This window comes from Chrysochloris asiatica, unplaced genomic scaffold (assembly GCF_000296735.1).
Source record: "Chrysochloris asiatica unplaced genomic scaffold, ChrAsi1.0 scaffold00125, whole genome shotgun sequence".
NCBI lineage: Eukaryota > Metazoa > Chordata > Mammalia > Afrosoricida > Chrysochloridae > Chrysochloris > Chrysochloris asiatica.
The window spans coordinates 2,138,998-2,151,918 of record NW_006408643.1 but is presented as its reverse complement, the minus strand read 5'-3'; the positions used below and the strand labels follow the sequence as shown (position 1 = coordinate 2,151,918).

Sequence of the window (12,921 nt, the reverse complement as noted above, 5' to 3'; positions counted from 1 at the left end):
GACAGGACTGTCCTCCCTCCTCAGACAGCAGTGTCCTACCCCTCAGACAGGAGTGTCCTCCCCCTCAGACAGGACTGTCCTCCCTCCTCAGACAGTAGTGTCCTCCCTCCTTAGGCAGGAGTGTCCTCCCCCCTCAGATAGTGTCCTCCCCATCAGACAGCAGTGTCCTCCCTCCTCAGACAGGAGTGTCCTCCCTCAGACAGCAGTGTCCTCCCTGCTCAGACAGGAGTGTCCTCCCCCCTCAGACAGGAGTGTCCTCCCCATCAGACAGCAGTGTCCTCCCCTCTCAGACATGACTGTCCAACCCCCTCAGACAGGAGTGTCCTCCCCCTCAGACAGGAGTGTCCTCCCCCCTCAGACAGGAGTGTCCTCCCTCCTCAGCAGTGTCCTCCCCCCTCAGATAGTGTCCTCCCTCCTCAGACAGTAGTGTCCTCCCCGCTCAGACAGGAGTGTCTTCCCCCCTCAGACAGCAGTGTCCTCCCCTCTCAGACAGGACTGTCCAACCCGCTCAGACAGGAGTGTCCTCCCCCTCAGACAGGAGTGTCCTCCCCCCTCAGTCAGGAGTATCCTCCCTCCTCAGGAGTGTCCTCCCCCCTCAGAGAGGAGTGTCCTCCCCCCTCAGACAGGACTGTCCTCCCCCCTCAGACAGAACTGTCCTCCCCACTGAGACCAGGCTCTCCGTGGTCAGACTCACTCCTGGCCAGGCCCAGCGGGCTGTTCCGACGGAGCTCGAGCCTCAGCTGGGTGATGTAGAGGCAGCAGTCCAGGAAGGCCTTGATGCAGGATTTGTCCAAGATGTACTGGGTCCTGCGTTCACACGAGAACCCCATGGGGTTCTCCCGCATGCCGCCCTCACAGCACTTGCGCAGCTCCTTGTCCTTGTACTGGCCCACTGTGGGAGCCCATTAGACCCTCAGTCACAGTGCCTCCAAAGCAGGACGCCAACAGGGCAGACCCGAGGGAGAAATTCCCCCATGGGCTCCTCCCCTCCTCCCTCATTTTGCTGGTATCCTATATGGGCCCAGTTCAGGATGGGTAAGGACCAGTGGAGAGCCCCCTCCCACCTTTGCCTGTCCTCTTCTCCATCAGCTGCACGGAGCGACGTCGGCGGGTGGCTGGCTTCAGACATTCAGGATCTGAGGTACAGAGGGAGTGGAAGCATGGACCATGTCCCTACTATGCGCCCTTGGCTTACTCACAATAGTTGTAAATTCTGACTGTCATCAGACAGATGGCAAAACTGAGGCTGAGAGAGAAGTGATTGGCTAGTTGGTGGTGGAGGCAGGGCTTAAACTCAGGTCCCCTGACTCCAGAGCCCTGCCCTGCTGCTAACCCCTGCTGCACGCTGCCCCTTCCTGGACCAGGCTCCATTCTCACTTGTCCTCTCGCTGGTCTGCAGGCCCTTGCTGGTCTGAAAGGCCAAGCCTGCATCCTTGAAGACACCAGCAAAGTCCTTCCCGCTGCCCGGGGTGCAGCCAATGTCGGCCTTCTCCACTACGTCCCAGATCTGTGGAGTAGAGGGGACCAAGGGTGAGGTGAGGCCAGGCCAGCAGTGCCTCCTCTAGTCACCAACATGTCAGTGCCTCCCCAACTTCACCCCACCTTATCCCATCGTCATCTTCACCCTACCGCTACCTCCTTCCTGCCCCCAACACAATCACCACCACCCTATACCTGCCCCAACCTCTCCACATCCTACTCCAACCCAATTCCCAACCATCATTCACAACCAGATCAGGTCTGTCCTCAATCCTATTCTACCATTTCCAGTCCTATCCTAACACCACCCCTTCCCTAATTCCAACCCATTAACATCCCCAACCCCATTCCTAGCTGCATTCTTAATCCACCATTATTCCCAACTCCATTTCTATTCCTAACCCTGTTCTATTCTGCCTTCCTCATTTGCATTTCTATACTCATTGCTAAACCAAAGCCCACCCCACAGCTATCCTAATCCCCAACACTCTCTATCCTCATGGGTGTCCCCACACAGAGCCTTTCACATTGGGTACCTGCGAAGGAGACAGCTACTGTTCTGTCCCAGATGTGCAGAGGGGAAAAACTGGCCATTTACCTGACCATTGTCCATCCACATTTCCACCCTCAAGCTCCACCCCATCCCATCCCACATCCATTCTAACCTCCACGCCCTCCCATCCCCATCTGCATGTCCTTTCTCACATTCACTTCATCTCACACCTATCTCCTCTTCATCGTGCACCCCAACCCAGCCCCAGTCCTTTGTCTCCCCCACGTTCTACCCATTTTCAGCTCAAAGCAGTTGTTTACCTTGCTCTGAGTCAGTCTGTTCTTCTTGTTCAGCACAAACACGCCCTTGTCCACAGCCACAAGGCCTACTTTGGCTCCATGGTCACCGTCTATCTTAAGGGTCATCTGATTTCCTGGCATGTATTTCTCATCTTTGTCTCCACCTTTGACCACCAGCTGTGGGGATAGCAGAGGCATTAGGAAGCTGTCAGTCCTGAGAGGCACCAGGGCTGGCCAGACAAGGACAGAGGAGGTCCCTGGGCTGGGCCACAAGGGAAAGAATGGTGGAGCTGGAGAAAAGAGAGACGGATGCCTAGATGACAAAAGCAGAGTCTAACAAAGTTACAGAGAAAACCAGGGAAGACCTGCACCATGGTTGACACCCTGAGAGAAGAAGCAACAAGATGGACAAGAAGAGAGAGGCACTGTGCAGATGAGAACCCCTCTATGGAAGTGGAGAATCTCACTCTGCAAATAGACTCCCCTCCATGCATATGATGGACCCCCTCCATGCAAATAAAGGGCCACTGCATGCAAATAAACAACCCTTCATGCAAATGATGGACACCTTCCATGCAAATGAACATATCTCTATGCAAATGAGAACACCTCCATGCAAATGAGGGCCCCTTCCATGCAAATTATTGACCCACTCCATGCAAATATACAACCTTCTATGCAAATGAAGAAAATTTGCATGCAAATGAAACAACCCTCCATGCAAATCAAGGTCCCTTACATGCAAATAAATAACCCTCCATGCAAATGAAAACATTTCCTGTAAAGGACATGCTCCCAGTATGCCAAGGAGGAATTCCACTATGCAAACAGCCTGATACAGAAGGGGGGAGAGAAGCAAGGTATAGAAGGCAGTGTAGAGATGAGGGTCCCCAAGGTGATCACAGGGATAGACCCCAAGAGCTCACCGTGCCCACGCAGGAGTCCTTGACGTCCACCCACACAGAGTCAGCCACGATCTCCCTCTGACCGTTACTGCCCATCAGTGTGTAATAGGCCACCAGGCGGAAGGAGGGGATGAAGTCGGTGGTGATGGTCAGAGGGAGCACCACCAGGTCCTGGCCTGCCTCCCGCACCTGGCGCCCTGCCTTCAGGAGCTTCCCCTTGTTCATGACCTGGGGAATGGGGGAGTGTGTGAGCAGGGAGGTCAGGGATTGGGGAGGAGCCCTGGCAGAGAGGGAGGGTTCAAACAGAGGCTGCACGGGGCACAGACCAGGTAGGTGTAGTAGTGGATCTTGTTCTGCAGCTGAGGGTCGGCTCGCAGGTGAAAGTTGACATTGATGGTGTCGCCCGGCTTGAATTCAAAGCGCGGCACAGAGAGGTGTAGGTAGTTGTTGGAGTTGCCCATGGGGTTGTAGGGCTCGGCTTGCATGGTTCTGGAAGCCTGCTGCACCTCTGGGATGCCGTCCTTCTTTGTTTTTACCTGGGACAGGGAGAGGAGTGTGAATAAGATCCCCATCCCGGTACCTGTAAATATGGTACCTCAGATGGGACTGAGTTACAGAGGCTGAGATTGGAGACAGTCGTGGCTTATCCGGTGGCTTAATGTCATCACTAGACCCTTTGTAAGATGGAAGGAAGAGTCCTATCCTGGTGTTGCAAGAGTTAAGCACTCGGCTGCTAACTAAAAGGCTGTCAGTTCAAATCCATTCAAAGACTCAGCAAGAGAAAGCCCTGGTGATCTGCTCTCATGGAGAAGACAGTCTAGGAAACCCCATGAGGTAGTTCTACTCTTAGGGACATGAGGTCACATGAAGTCACATAAAGTCCCATGAAGTCACATAAGCCAGAATCAACGCAACAGCACCTAACAACGACAGGAATCCCTGGATGGCACAAACAATTAAAGTCTCAGCTGCTAAGCAAAAGGCTGAAGATTTGAGCTCCCCAAGAGGCACCCTGGAAGAAAGGCCTGGTGATCATCTACTTAAAAAAATAACTAGTTACTGAAAAGCCCATAGAGCACAGTCCTATTCTGACACACATGGATAGCGTCACTGTGAGTTGGAATTTACTGCATACTGACTGGTCTGGGGTTCTTTTAGGTCAGGAGAGACAGGGTAAGAATTGTAGCTCTGTGGTAGAATCCTGATTTTCCATGCTGGAGACCTGGGTTCTATTCCCTGCCAATGCCCTTCAAGCATAGCCACCTGTCAGTGGAATCCGGGATGCTGAGAAGCTATAATGGAAGCTGCCAGACGAAGACAGACCAGCAAGAAAGGTCTGGGTGATCTACGTCTGAAAATCAGCCAGGGAAAGCCCAATGGGTCATAAAGGTCTGACAATCAAATGAACAAGGGTGGTGCAGGGACAGGCAGTATTTTCTTCCATGTGCATGGGGTCGCCAGCAGTCAGGGCTGAATCCACTGCAGCGAGCAACAAAGGAGAGTCAAGAAGGATATGTTCTGATGGAAGTAGGTGGCGGGGAGAGAGAGATTGAAAGATGCTATCCTGCTGGCTTTGAAGAGGGAGGAGGAGGCCACTAGTCAAAAAACGTGGGTTGCCTGTTGTTGTTGTCAGGTGCCATCGAGTCAGAACCGACTCATAGCAACCCCATGCACAGCAGAACGAAACAATGTCCGATCCTGGGCTAGCCTCTCTACCGCTGCCTCACTTGAGTCCATCAATGATGCTACCTGGCTGATCCATCTCGTTGGGGGTCTTCCTCTTTTTCTCTGACCCTCCACCTTACCCAGCATGACATCCTTCTCCAGCAACTTGTTCCCTCCTGACAACATGTCCCAAGTATGAGAGAAGTTTAGCCATCTTGACCTCCAAGAAGTTGGAAAAGGCCAGAAATGAATTCTTCCCTGGAGCCTTCAGGAATGCAGCCCTGCTAACCCCTTGATTTGAGCCCAGTAGGACTGATTTTGGACTTCCGACCTCCAGATCTCTCAGATAATAAACTTGTGTTGTTTTAAATCATAGTTTGGGGTGACATGTTACAATAGCAAATCCTTGCAGCAAATATGGTCTGCCCAGCCTAGGAGTTGGAATAGGTACCCAATCTACAACGTGTATATGTCTCCTCTCAGCAAAGTACAACACGGCCAAGGTTGAAGAAGTCAGGAGAACTGAGCCTGCCGTGCAAAGGTGTACCTCGCAGCAAGATCAGGACTCCTTCTGAGCTGTGTGTGTTAAGGTGCACAGAACCTCACTAGGTGTGTGGAGACCTACCACAGGCAGGTAACCAAGCCCCAGTCATCTAAACGTGAATGCCACTAAGCAGATATCAGGACCCCTCCATACCCAGGAAGAATCCCTCTATGCAAATGAACAATCTGTATGTAAATGACAGAACCCTCCTATGCAAAGACCCATCTGTGCAAAAGTGACAGACCTCTCTAATCAAGTGGACTAACCCCACTGTGCACTGAGAAGCCCTCTATGCAATGGACATCTCTATTTCAATGACAGGACCCCTGTATGCAAATATGGGACCCATCATGCAAATGAGAAGCCTCCAGACAAACGAGATGCAGTTATGCAAATGAGACCCTCTCTCTGCACACTGCAAGTGAAGGATCTTCCTAATGGGGCCCAGGCTTACTGTGATGGTCACCGGCTTCCGGCTGTTGGGCATGTTGATGGTCAGCTTGGCCACACCATCATCCTGGGTTAAAGACTGCACTGTGGTATCCTGGGCCACGACCGGGACTTGGCCGGCTGGAGAGCCATCGGGGTTTGTCACGAAGACCTGTGAGGGACAGAACAGGTGAGGTGGAGGTGGATGCAGAGGGGTGGGGAATCAGAGGGGCAGGGGTGGAGCCCCAGCCAGAACCTCACCATGAGGTCGAAGGGCATGGCAGGCTTGAAGTACTTGGGCGTCTTGGTAAAGTGGATCTGGTAGGGGGAGGTCACGATGGGAATCCCGCTGCGCTCGGCTTCCACCATGTCGCTGCCTGGGGTTGGGCAGGGGGGATGGTTAGGGAGCCACCAAGAGGACTGATGTATGGGCCCTCCTTGAGAACCAGCCTCGTCCCTCAGACAGCGCTTTCCCCTCAGACTGGACAACATCTACACACTGGGCATTCCCCCCAAGACAGACAGACTCCCCTTTAATTGAGTCTCCCCCACTCAGACTAGACACCACATTTAAACTATGTCTCCCCCTTTGGAAGCCCCTCCATTGGACCCTGGGCTTCCTCCTCTCATGAGTCTTCGCTCTCAGGCCGGACCTCACCTGAGTTCAGGATGACAGTGACCGACACGTATAAGGATTTCCCCACAAGGGCATCCGCTCTGGAGGGCTGTACTCCATTCAGCAAGACCTCTCGGCTCAGCACCACATCGCCCACCCCGTCCTCAATCTGCAGGAAGGAGGAGAAGAGAACTCAGGGGGGAGGATCCCCAACTCTGGGTGGGGGACTGAGGATGGCTCAGAGGGTGGGAGAGCCAGACAGATTTCACAGCAGAGGACTGAGGGCTCCCAAGGGGGAGGGGGTTAGGGGGCGGAGCCGCAGAGAGGGAGGAGCTCAGAGGGTTGTGGCCTCAGAAAGGGAGGGTCTCAGGGGGGCTGATTACCTCAACTCGAGTGAGGGAGTCTGTCAGTGAAATCCTCTGGTCGCCATCCTGCACACCGAAGAGAACAAAGGCCATTCCATTCACGTTCTTCCCATATAAGAACCTATGCAGCGAAGAAAGTCTCAGACCCCAGCTCTTGGAAGCATAGCCCTTGTCCTCTCCAGCTCACCTGGACCCGACCCCACCCCTTCACCTGGCCTTGATGGTGACCTCCAGGCCCTTGGGATCATGGATGTAATAGAATTTCTCTGCTGGCTCCACTTCGACTTCGAAGCTGGGCAGCACTGTGGGGAAAGAGGAGGTTGGCAGGGCCAGGGGGCGGGTGATCCAGGGCGGGGCTGGGGTGGGGGGCTTACCATACTCCTTCAATTCAAACTCAGTGGAGAAGATCTGCTGAGGAGAATCCTCATAGTGGGCTCGGATTTTCCACTGCCCCATGCTGGAAGAGGCAGGGGAGCCCGAGTGAGTGTTCTGGCCTGGTCTGGCTAACCCCAACTTTCACCCCCAAAAGAGGGTAACCCCAATGCCCTCCTACCCTTGGAAGGCATAACATACTTGACCAGCTCCGGTATGTCCCAAGACAAAGTTAAGATGCCAAACTGGTTTTGAGAAGACAGGGGGTCTCTTTTGATGGGAACACCTTCTGGGGTCTGCGGGTGACATGGGAGAGATACTAGAGGTCAGGCTTAGTCCCTCGGACCCTCCCACCTCTCTGTGCCTGGATGCTCTCTCTGCACGAAGTCTACATTGGCAGCAATTAAGAACGTGAACTTGAGTTCAAATCCCCACGGTGCTGCTTGTAAGCTGTGTGTCCTTGGGTAAGTTCCTTAACCTCTCTGTGCTTAATGTTCAGTACTATAAAAGGGTGATGATAGGAATAGCACCTGCCTCATTGGTTTGGGACACACTTTACGTAGGGATAGACTCATTATTATCAGTGACTGGATGATGATAATAATGAAATCCTATATATATCTGCAGGGTCACTGTGAGTCAGAACTGACTCCACGGTACTTAACAACGACAACAACATACAGGGTTGCTGTGAGTCAGAACTGACTCGATGGCAGTGGATTTGTGTTTTGGTATCAACATTGTAGGACAGAATAGAACTGGAGCTAGGCTTTCTAAGGCTGTAAATCTTTACAAAGCAAACAGCTTTATCTTTCTCCGAAAAAACGCTGGTAGGTTTGAACCGCCGACGTTGTGGCCCAACTCGTAAACCACAAGGCTAACAAAGCTATGCACTAATGAATCAGACACTGTGCTCAACATTTGACTAGACTGAGCCCTGAGTTAGCACTTTTCCCATTTCCACCTTGGGCTCCCCATTTTCCTTCACCCAGTTTTCCTGCCTTTTTAGCTTTGCTTTTGGACAAATGCTACCCTTTACACTCCTGCAGTTGATTGTTCTGAGGAGCAGGTTCTTTCTAGGGTTAGTGTTTAGGTTATAATCCTGTTTTTTTAAATGTGCCTGAAGGGTTCTCCCGGACTGGCTGTAAGATTTCCTTGTCTGCAATCTTTATGAAATGGAACTAGATCACCAGGCCTTTGTTCTATGGTGCCGTTAGGTAGTAACCTCTAGGTTACTAGTCTAGTGCAAACTCTTTGCTCTGCCTAACCCAAAATAACAAACCCACGGTCATTCAGTCATTTCCGACTCATAGAGGTCCTATAGGACAGAGTTGTTGTCAAGTGCCGTCAAGTCGATTCCGACCCATAGCGACCCTGTATCAGGTATAGAACTGCCTCATAGGGTTTCCAAGGCTGTCGGTCTTTACAGTAGATCTTTATGAAAGCAGACTGTCCTAACACTGCTCCCCCAAGTCCTTTGGTAAAGTTGTTGTTGTTGTTGTTGTTAAATGCTGTCAAGTCAGTTCTGACCCATAGTAACTCTGTATAGGATCTCCAAGGAGCAGCTGGTGAACTTGAACCACTGACATTGTGACTCAAACGACTTTGCAATTCAGTACATTCACCCACAGCGCCACACCAGGACTCCTTGAACCCCCTAAGGGTATTCAAATAGGTTACTTTTTCCTTCTGACCCTTGAAGATCTCTCTAAACACTATAATGAAGAAACCCCCTCCCAAATCCCAGCCCTTCTTCCTTTTCACCTTTGCAGGTCTAGCTGGAGGGGAGTGAGCTAGGGAAGAGAGAAGAGGGTAGGGCACTGAGGGAGCGGAGCAGAAGGTGTGCGATCCTGTGCGCCCATAGGAAGGTCTTGAGATTTTACTGGAGGGAGATGGGAGTCCTGGGGGGCTGTAGGCAGAGGAGGGACAGTCCTGACTCAGATGCTCACCGGCGCCCTCTGGCGGCGGCGAACGGGGAAACAGACTACATAGACTGTCGCCACCACCCTGGCAATGCAGTGGGTTAAGCTGACAGCAAGGTCGGTGGTTCAAACCCACCAGCGGATCTCCCAGAGAGATTGTTGAGGCTGTCTTGTGGCGCTGTGGAATAAAGCACTGGACTGCAAGGTTGCCTTGAACCACATGATTGGTAGTTCAAACTCACCAGCCTCCCCTTGGGAACTCTATACAAAGTCACTCGACGGCACTTAATAACAACAACATGAGTCAGAACTGACGATGGCACTTCATAACAACTCCCATTAAAATTTATCGTCTTAGAAACCATAGAGAGCAGCTCTAGTCTGTTCTATAGATCGCGGCTGTGAGTGGGAATGGATTTCACTCTGAGGACCTGCAGTGGGTTTATTTGGGTCATTGTGGAAACGGAGGTTCAGAAAGGTAAAGTGACTTGCTCAGAGGCCCAAAGAATCCACAAACACCGTTCCAGGTATCTCTGCCTCTCTGCATCTCCATCTCTCTCCCTGTGTCTCTGCCCCCTGGCCCCGGCTGACTGGTACCTCTATGGTGACGATCACTGTGCGGCTCACGGGCAGCAGTTCGTGGTCCACGGAGAAGACCCGGTAAAGGACTGGGGGTGGTGGGTAGAGAAAAGGAAGGTCGTGAGGCCCTGCCCCCTGTCCAACCACGCCCCTCCCCTGTGGCGTCCCCTCACCTGTGGAGCCCGGAGTGTAGATGGTCTTGTCTGTCTGGATAAAGACATACCCGCTCTGAAGACTAACTAGCACCACCTTCTCCACTATGACGCCCCCGAAGGACGCTTGGACGACCACGAACTTGTTCCCCTTGGTGGCCCGTAGTTCCTTAGTGGCCGGGATCTAGATATAGGAGGAAGACTCGTTAGGGGTCTGTACAGGGCCCGAACCCCCGGTCCAGGTGGGGCTCAGAGTTGGGGGCGGGGAGCTGTGAATGTCAGCGCCAGTCTGTGCCCACCTTGATGGTGACGGTGCCCAGGTGGCCGCTGGCTGCGGTCAGCACGGTGTTCTCGCTGGACAACACCTGCTTCTTGGCCGGAAAGTCTTGGACAGTGACAGTAACGTCAATGTTCCCTTGTGCTTCGTGGGCCTCCAGCACCATAGTCTCCTCATTCTCCAGCCGCAGCACGTTGGGGGTGATCAAGGAGTACCTGCAGGACGAGGCGCCGGGGCGGAGTTGTCCTGGCAGCTTGGCCGCTGGTCCTGGAGGGCGGCCAGTGACCGCCCTGGGCCTCTGCCAAGGCAGCTTCTAGATCCACGTTCCACTGCGGGAGCGCCCACCTCCTCCCCCACGGGAACAGGGGTGAAGACACTTGACCCCCACCTTCACCCAGCTCTGCCTCATCTATGAAACCTGGACACATCAACAGAGACTGCAGCCAACCCCAGAACCTCAAAAACAGAGCCCCCTCAAAGCCTCTAAACTTCCAAAGCCACCACCCAACCCTGTAATCTCCATCAGTCGCCGTCCAGTTATAGCGCCCCCTCGTGTGCCATAGAGCTACTGTGCTTCATAAGGGTTTCAAGGCTGCTTTATAGAAGTGGATTATCAGGCCTTTCTCCAGAGACATCTCTAGGTGAACTTGAAGTTACAAGCTTTCAGTTAGCAAGCAAGTGCGTTCACCATTTGCACCACTAAGCACCTCTTAAATCTCTAAAAGCACCTCAGTAACCTCTTTCCCCCACTGTTCGAGAGTTCTTATGTCGCTTCGCTTTTATGAAAGACCTACATTAGTACCTGTTTTTACTATTGGAAAGACATGCAAAAGGATATTTGCTTTTATGCGGAAAATATAGAAAGTAAAAGTAGCGTTCTGGGATCGTTTTGCAGCGAGTCCTTAAAGAGGCAGCCAGCTGCTAGAGACATGAGAGTGGCGCCTCCAAGTGCCTTCCCCAGGAACTGCACCATTCCCCACAATTATTTCTACACGTTATGAATTTATCCTTTCATTCCTGCGTTTACTGTTGTTGTTGTTGTTGTTAAGCGCCTTCTAGTCGGTTCCTACTCATAGCAACCCTGTATAGGGTTTCCAAGGAGAAGCTGGTGAGTTTGAACTGCCGACCTTGGGGTTCAAACTGACCTTGCATACCAGTGCTTTATCCTACAGTGCCACACCAGTGTTGTTGTAGCTTTAGGTGTTATTTGGAACGATTGTTAGGTTTGGGATCGTTAAAGTTATGTTTTGGGAAACTCAAAAAAAATTCCTGTGTAAAGGAATGCAATTGCTTATTCATTTCATGCCCTATCAATTTATTAAATGTTTCATAAGAATCCACGCAAATCTCTCAGCCAATCTACATTTACCCAAAACCTCTAAACCTCAAGTCCTAGAACACCCCAAACCTAAACCCAAGTCGTATAAATATCCAAATTGACATATAAACACAAAAGCATGCTGGATCTAAATCCCAAATCCCAAGTCCTCCAAACACAGAACCCCATGAACCTCCAATGTGGAAATCTAAATCCTTAGGGTCAGAACCCACAAATCCCAAGTCCTTCCCCCAACACAAGTACCTAACCCCCACATACACCCAAAGTTCTAAACTCCTACCCCTAGAGTCTGCCACCCCCCAGTTCCATAAACATCCAAATCCCCAAACAGAGTAATCTACAAACAATGGAATCCCAAGAACACTAGCCCATAAACAGCCTGACCCACCAGCAGCCTAAAATTAACACATGTACTAATCCTGCTGTGGGGCTATAGGCTCAGCACTGGACTGCAAACCACAAGGTCAGCGGTTCAAACCAACCAGCTCCTCCTCTGAACCCCACCAGGTGGCTACAAGTCAGAACCAACTTGAGTGCACTTGTTGTTACACTCACACACACACACACACACACACACACACACACGTATGTAGGAACTTCGGTGGTGCCGTAGGTTAAGGAAGCGATGGGCTGCTAACCCAAAAGCCGGTAATTTGAACTCATTTCAAGAGAGAAAAACTAAGCAGTCTTCTTTCATAAAGCTTACAGCCTCAGAAGTCCTATGGGACTGTTCTGTTCTGTCCTTTAAGTAGCTATGAGTCTCTGGCACTGGGTAAATTTAAGTCCAAGGCACATTACAGGAAGCAGTAACAACAAATACCTACTCCCATCCCAGAAGCAGCCTTGTTGGGGTGGGGGAAGGGTTGTGACAACTCACAAGGGGTCTCCCAGGGCCAGGGGGAGGCTGGTCAGCAGCAGCAGCAGCAGACTAGGGCCTGAAGCAGGTGCCATGGTGCAGGGGCAGTGGAGGGGTAGTGGGGCAGAGGGCTGAAGGGAGAGGAAGGGGAAGAGTGAGCTGGGACCCTGGACTCTGCCTTTTATCTGCCTCCTGCGTCCTCTCCGCCCACTGTCCAGCCCTGGGGCTGCCCCAAATTTCTCAATACCATTTCCTAAGTATTTCAGTCCTTGGGGCCAGCGCGTTCTGGGGTGAGTGACCCATGGGCCCCTCCTCCTCCATCATGAATACCTGTCTCTCTTCCTCCCTCCCTATCCACACTCCCCACTACCCAGCATTCCTGGGGTCAGGGCCAGCTTGTACCCAACCCAAGGGCTCTTCTCTGTTGCAGCTGTTTTGTGGTGCAGAAATCCTGAGTCCAGGTGGAGGGGACACTGGATATCTGGGCCTGGCCTCTTGCCTGCCTTGGGGTATGCATGCCTTCATCAAACCCCTCTACAAGTCATCTCTGTGCTTCCAGAGGCTTCCATGATAGGGGGAGGGGAGAGAGAGGGACAGAGCCCAGCAGACACCCCTTACCACACTCTAGC

General features: G+C 52.2%; 1 protein-coding gene across 1 annotated transcript in view; it reads right to left on the bottom strand.

Moving 5' to 3' along the window:
* C3 (complement component 3) overlaps nucleotides 1-12,387 on the bottom strand; it is a 36,015-nt gene extending 23,628 nt beyond the window's left edge. The window contains exons 1-17 of the mRNA XM_006869011.1: nucleotides 12,314-12,387; nucleotides 10,120-10,312; nucleotides 9,842-10,004; nucleotides 9,687-9,757; nucleotides 7,369-7,463; nucleotides 7,170-7,252; nucleotides 7,007-7,097; nucleotides 6,814-6,916; nucleotides 6,473-6,599; nucleotides 6,076-6,191; nucleotides 5,840-5,986; nucleotides 3,503-3,712; nucleotides 3,198-3,404; nucleotides 2,293-2,448; nucleotides 1,378-1,507; nucleotides 1,065-1,136; nucleotides 648-892 (exon numbers count right to left, since the gene is read on the bottom strand). Coding sequence (XP_006869073.1) covers nucleotides 648-892; nucleotides 1,065-1,136; nucleotides 1,378-1,507; nucleotides 2,293-2,448; nucleotides 3,198-3,404; nucleotides 3,503-3,712; nucleotides 5,840-5,986; nucleotides 6,076-6,191; nucleotides 6,473-6,599; nucleotides 6,814-6,916; nucleotides 7,007-7,097; nucleotides 7,170-7,252; nucleotides 7,369-7,463; nucleotides 9,687-9,757; nucleotides 9,842-10,004; nucleotides 10,120-10,312; nucleotides 12,314-12,387 — 2,283 coding nt within the window. The remainder of the gene's footprint in view (nucleotides 1-647; nucleotides 893-1,064; nucleotides 1,137-1,377; nucleotides 1,508-2,292; nucleotides 2,449-3,197; nucleotides 3,405-3,502; nucleotides 3,713-5,839; nucleotides 5,987-6,075; nucleotides 6,192-6,472; nucleotides 6,600-6,813; nucleotides 6,917-7,006; nucleotides 7,098-7,169; nucleotides 7,253-7,368; nucleotides 7,464-9,686; nucleotides 9,758-9,841; nucleotides 10,005-10,119; nucleotides 10,313-12,313) is intronic.
* Between the last annotated feature and the right edge of the window lie 534 nt (nucleotides 12,388-12,921).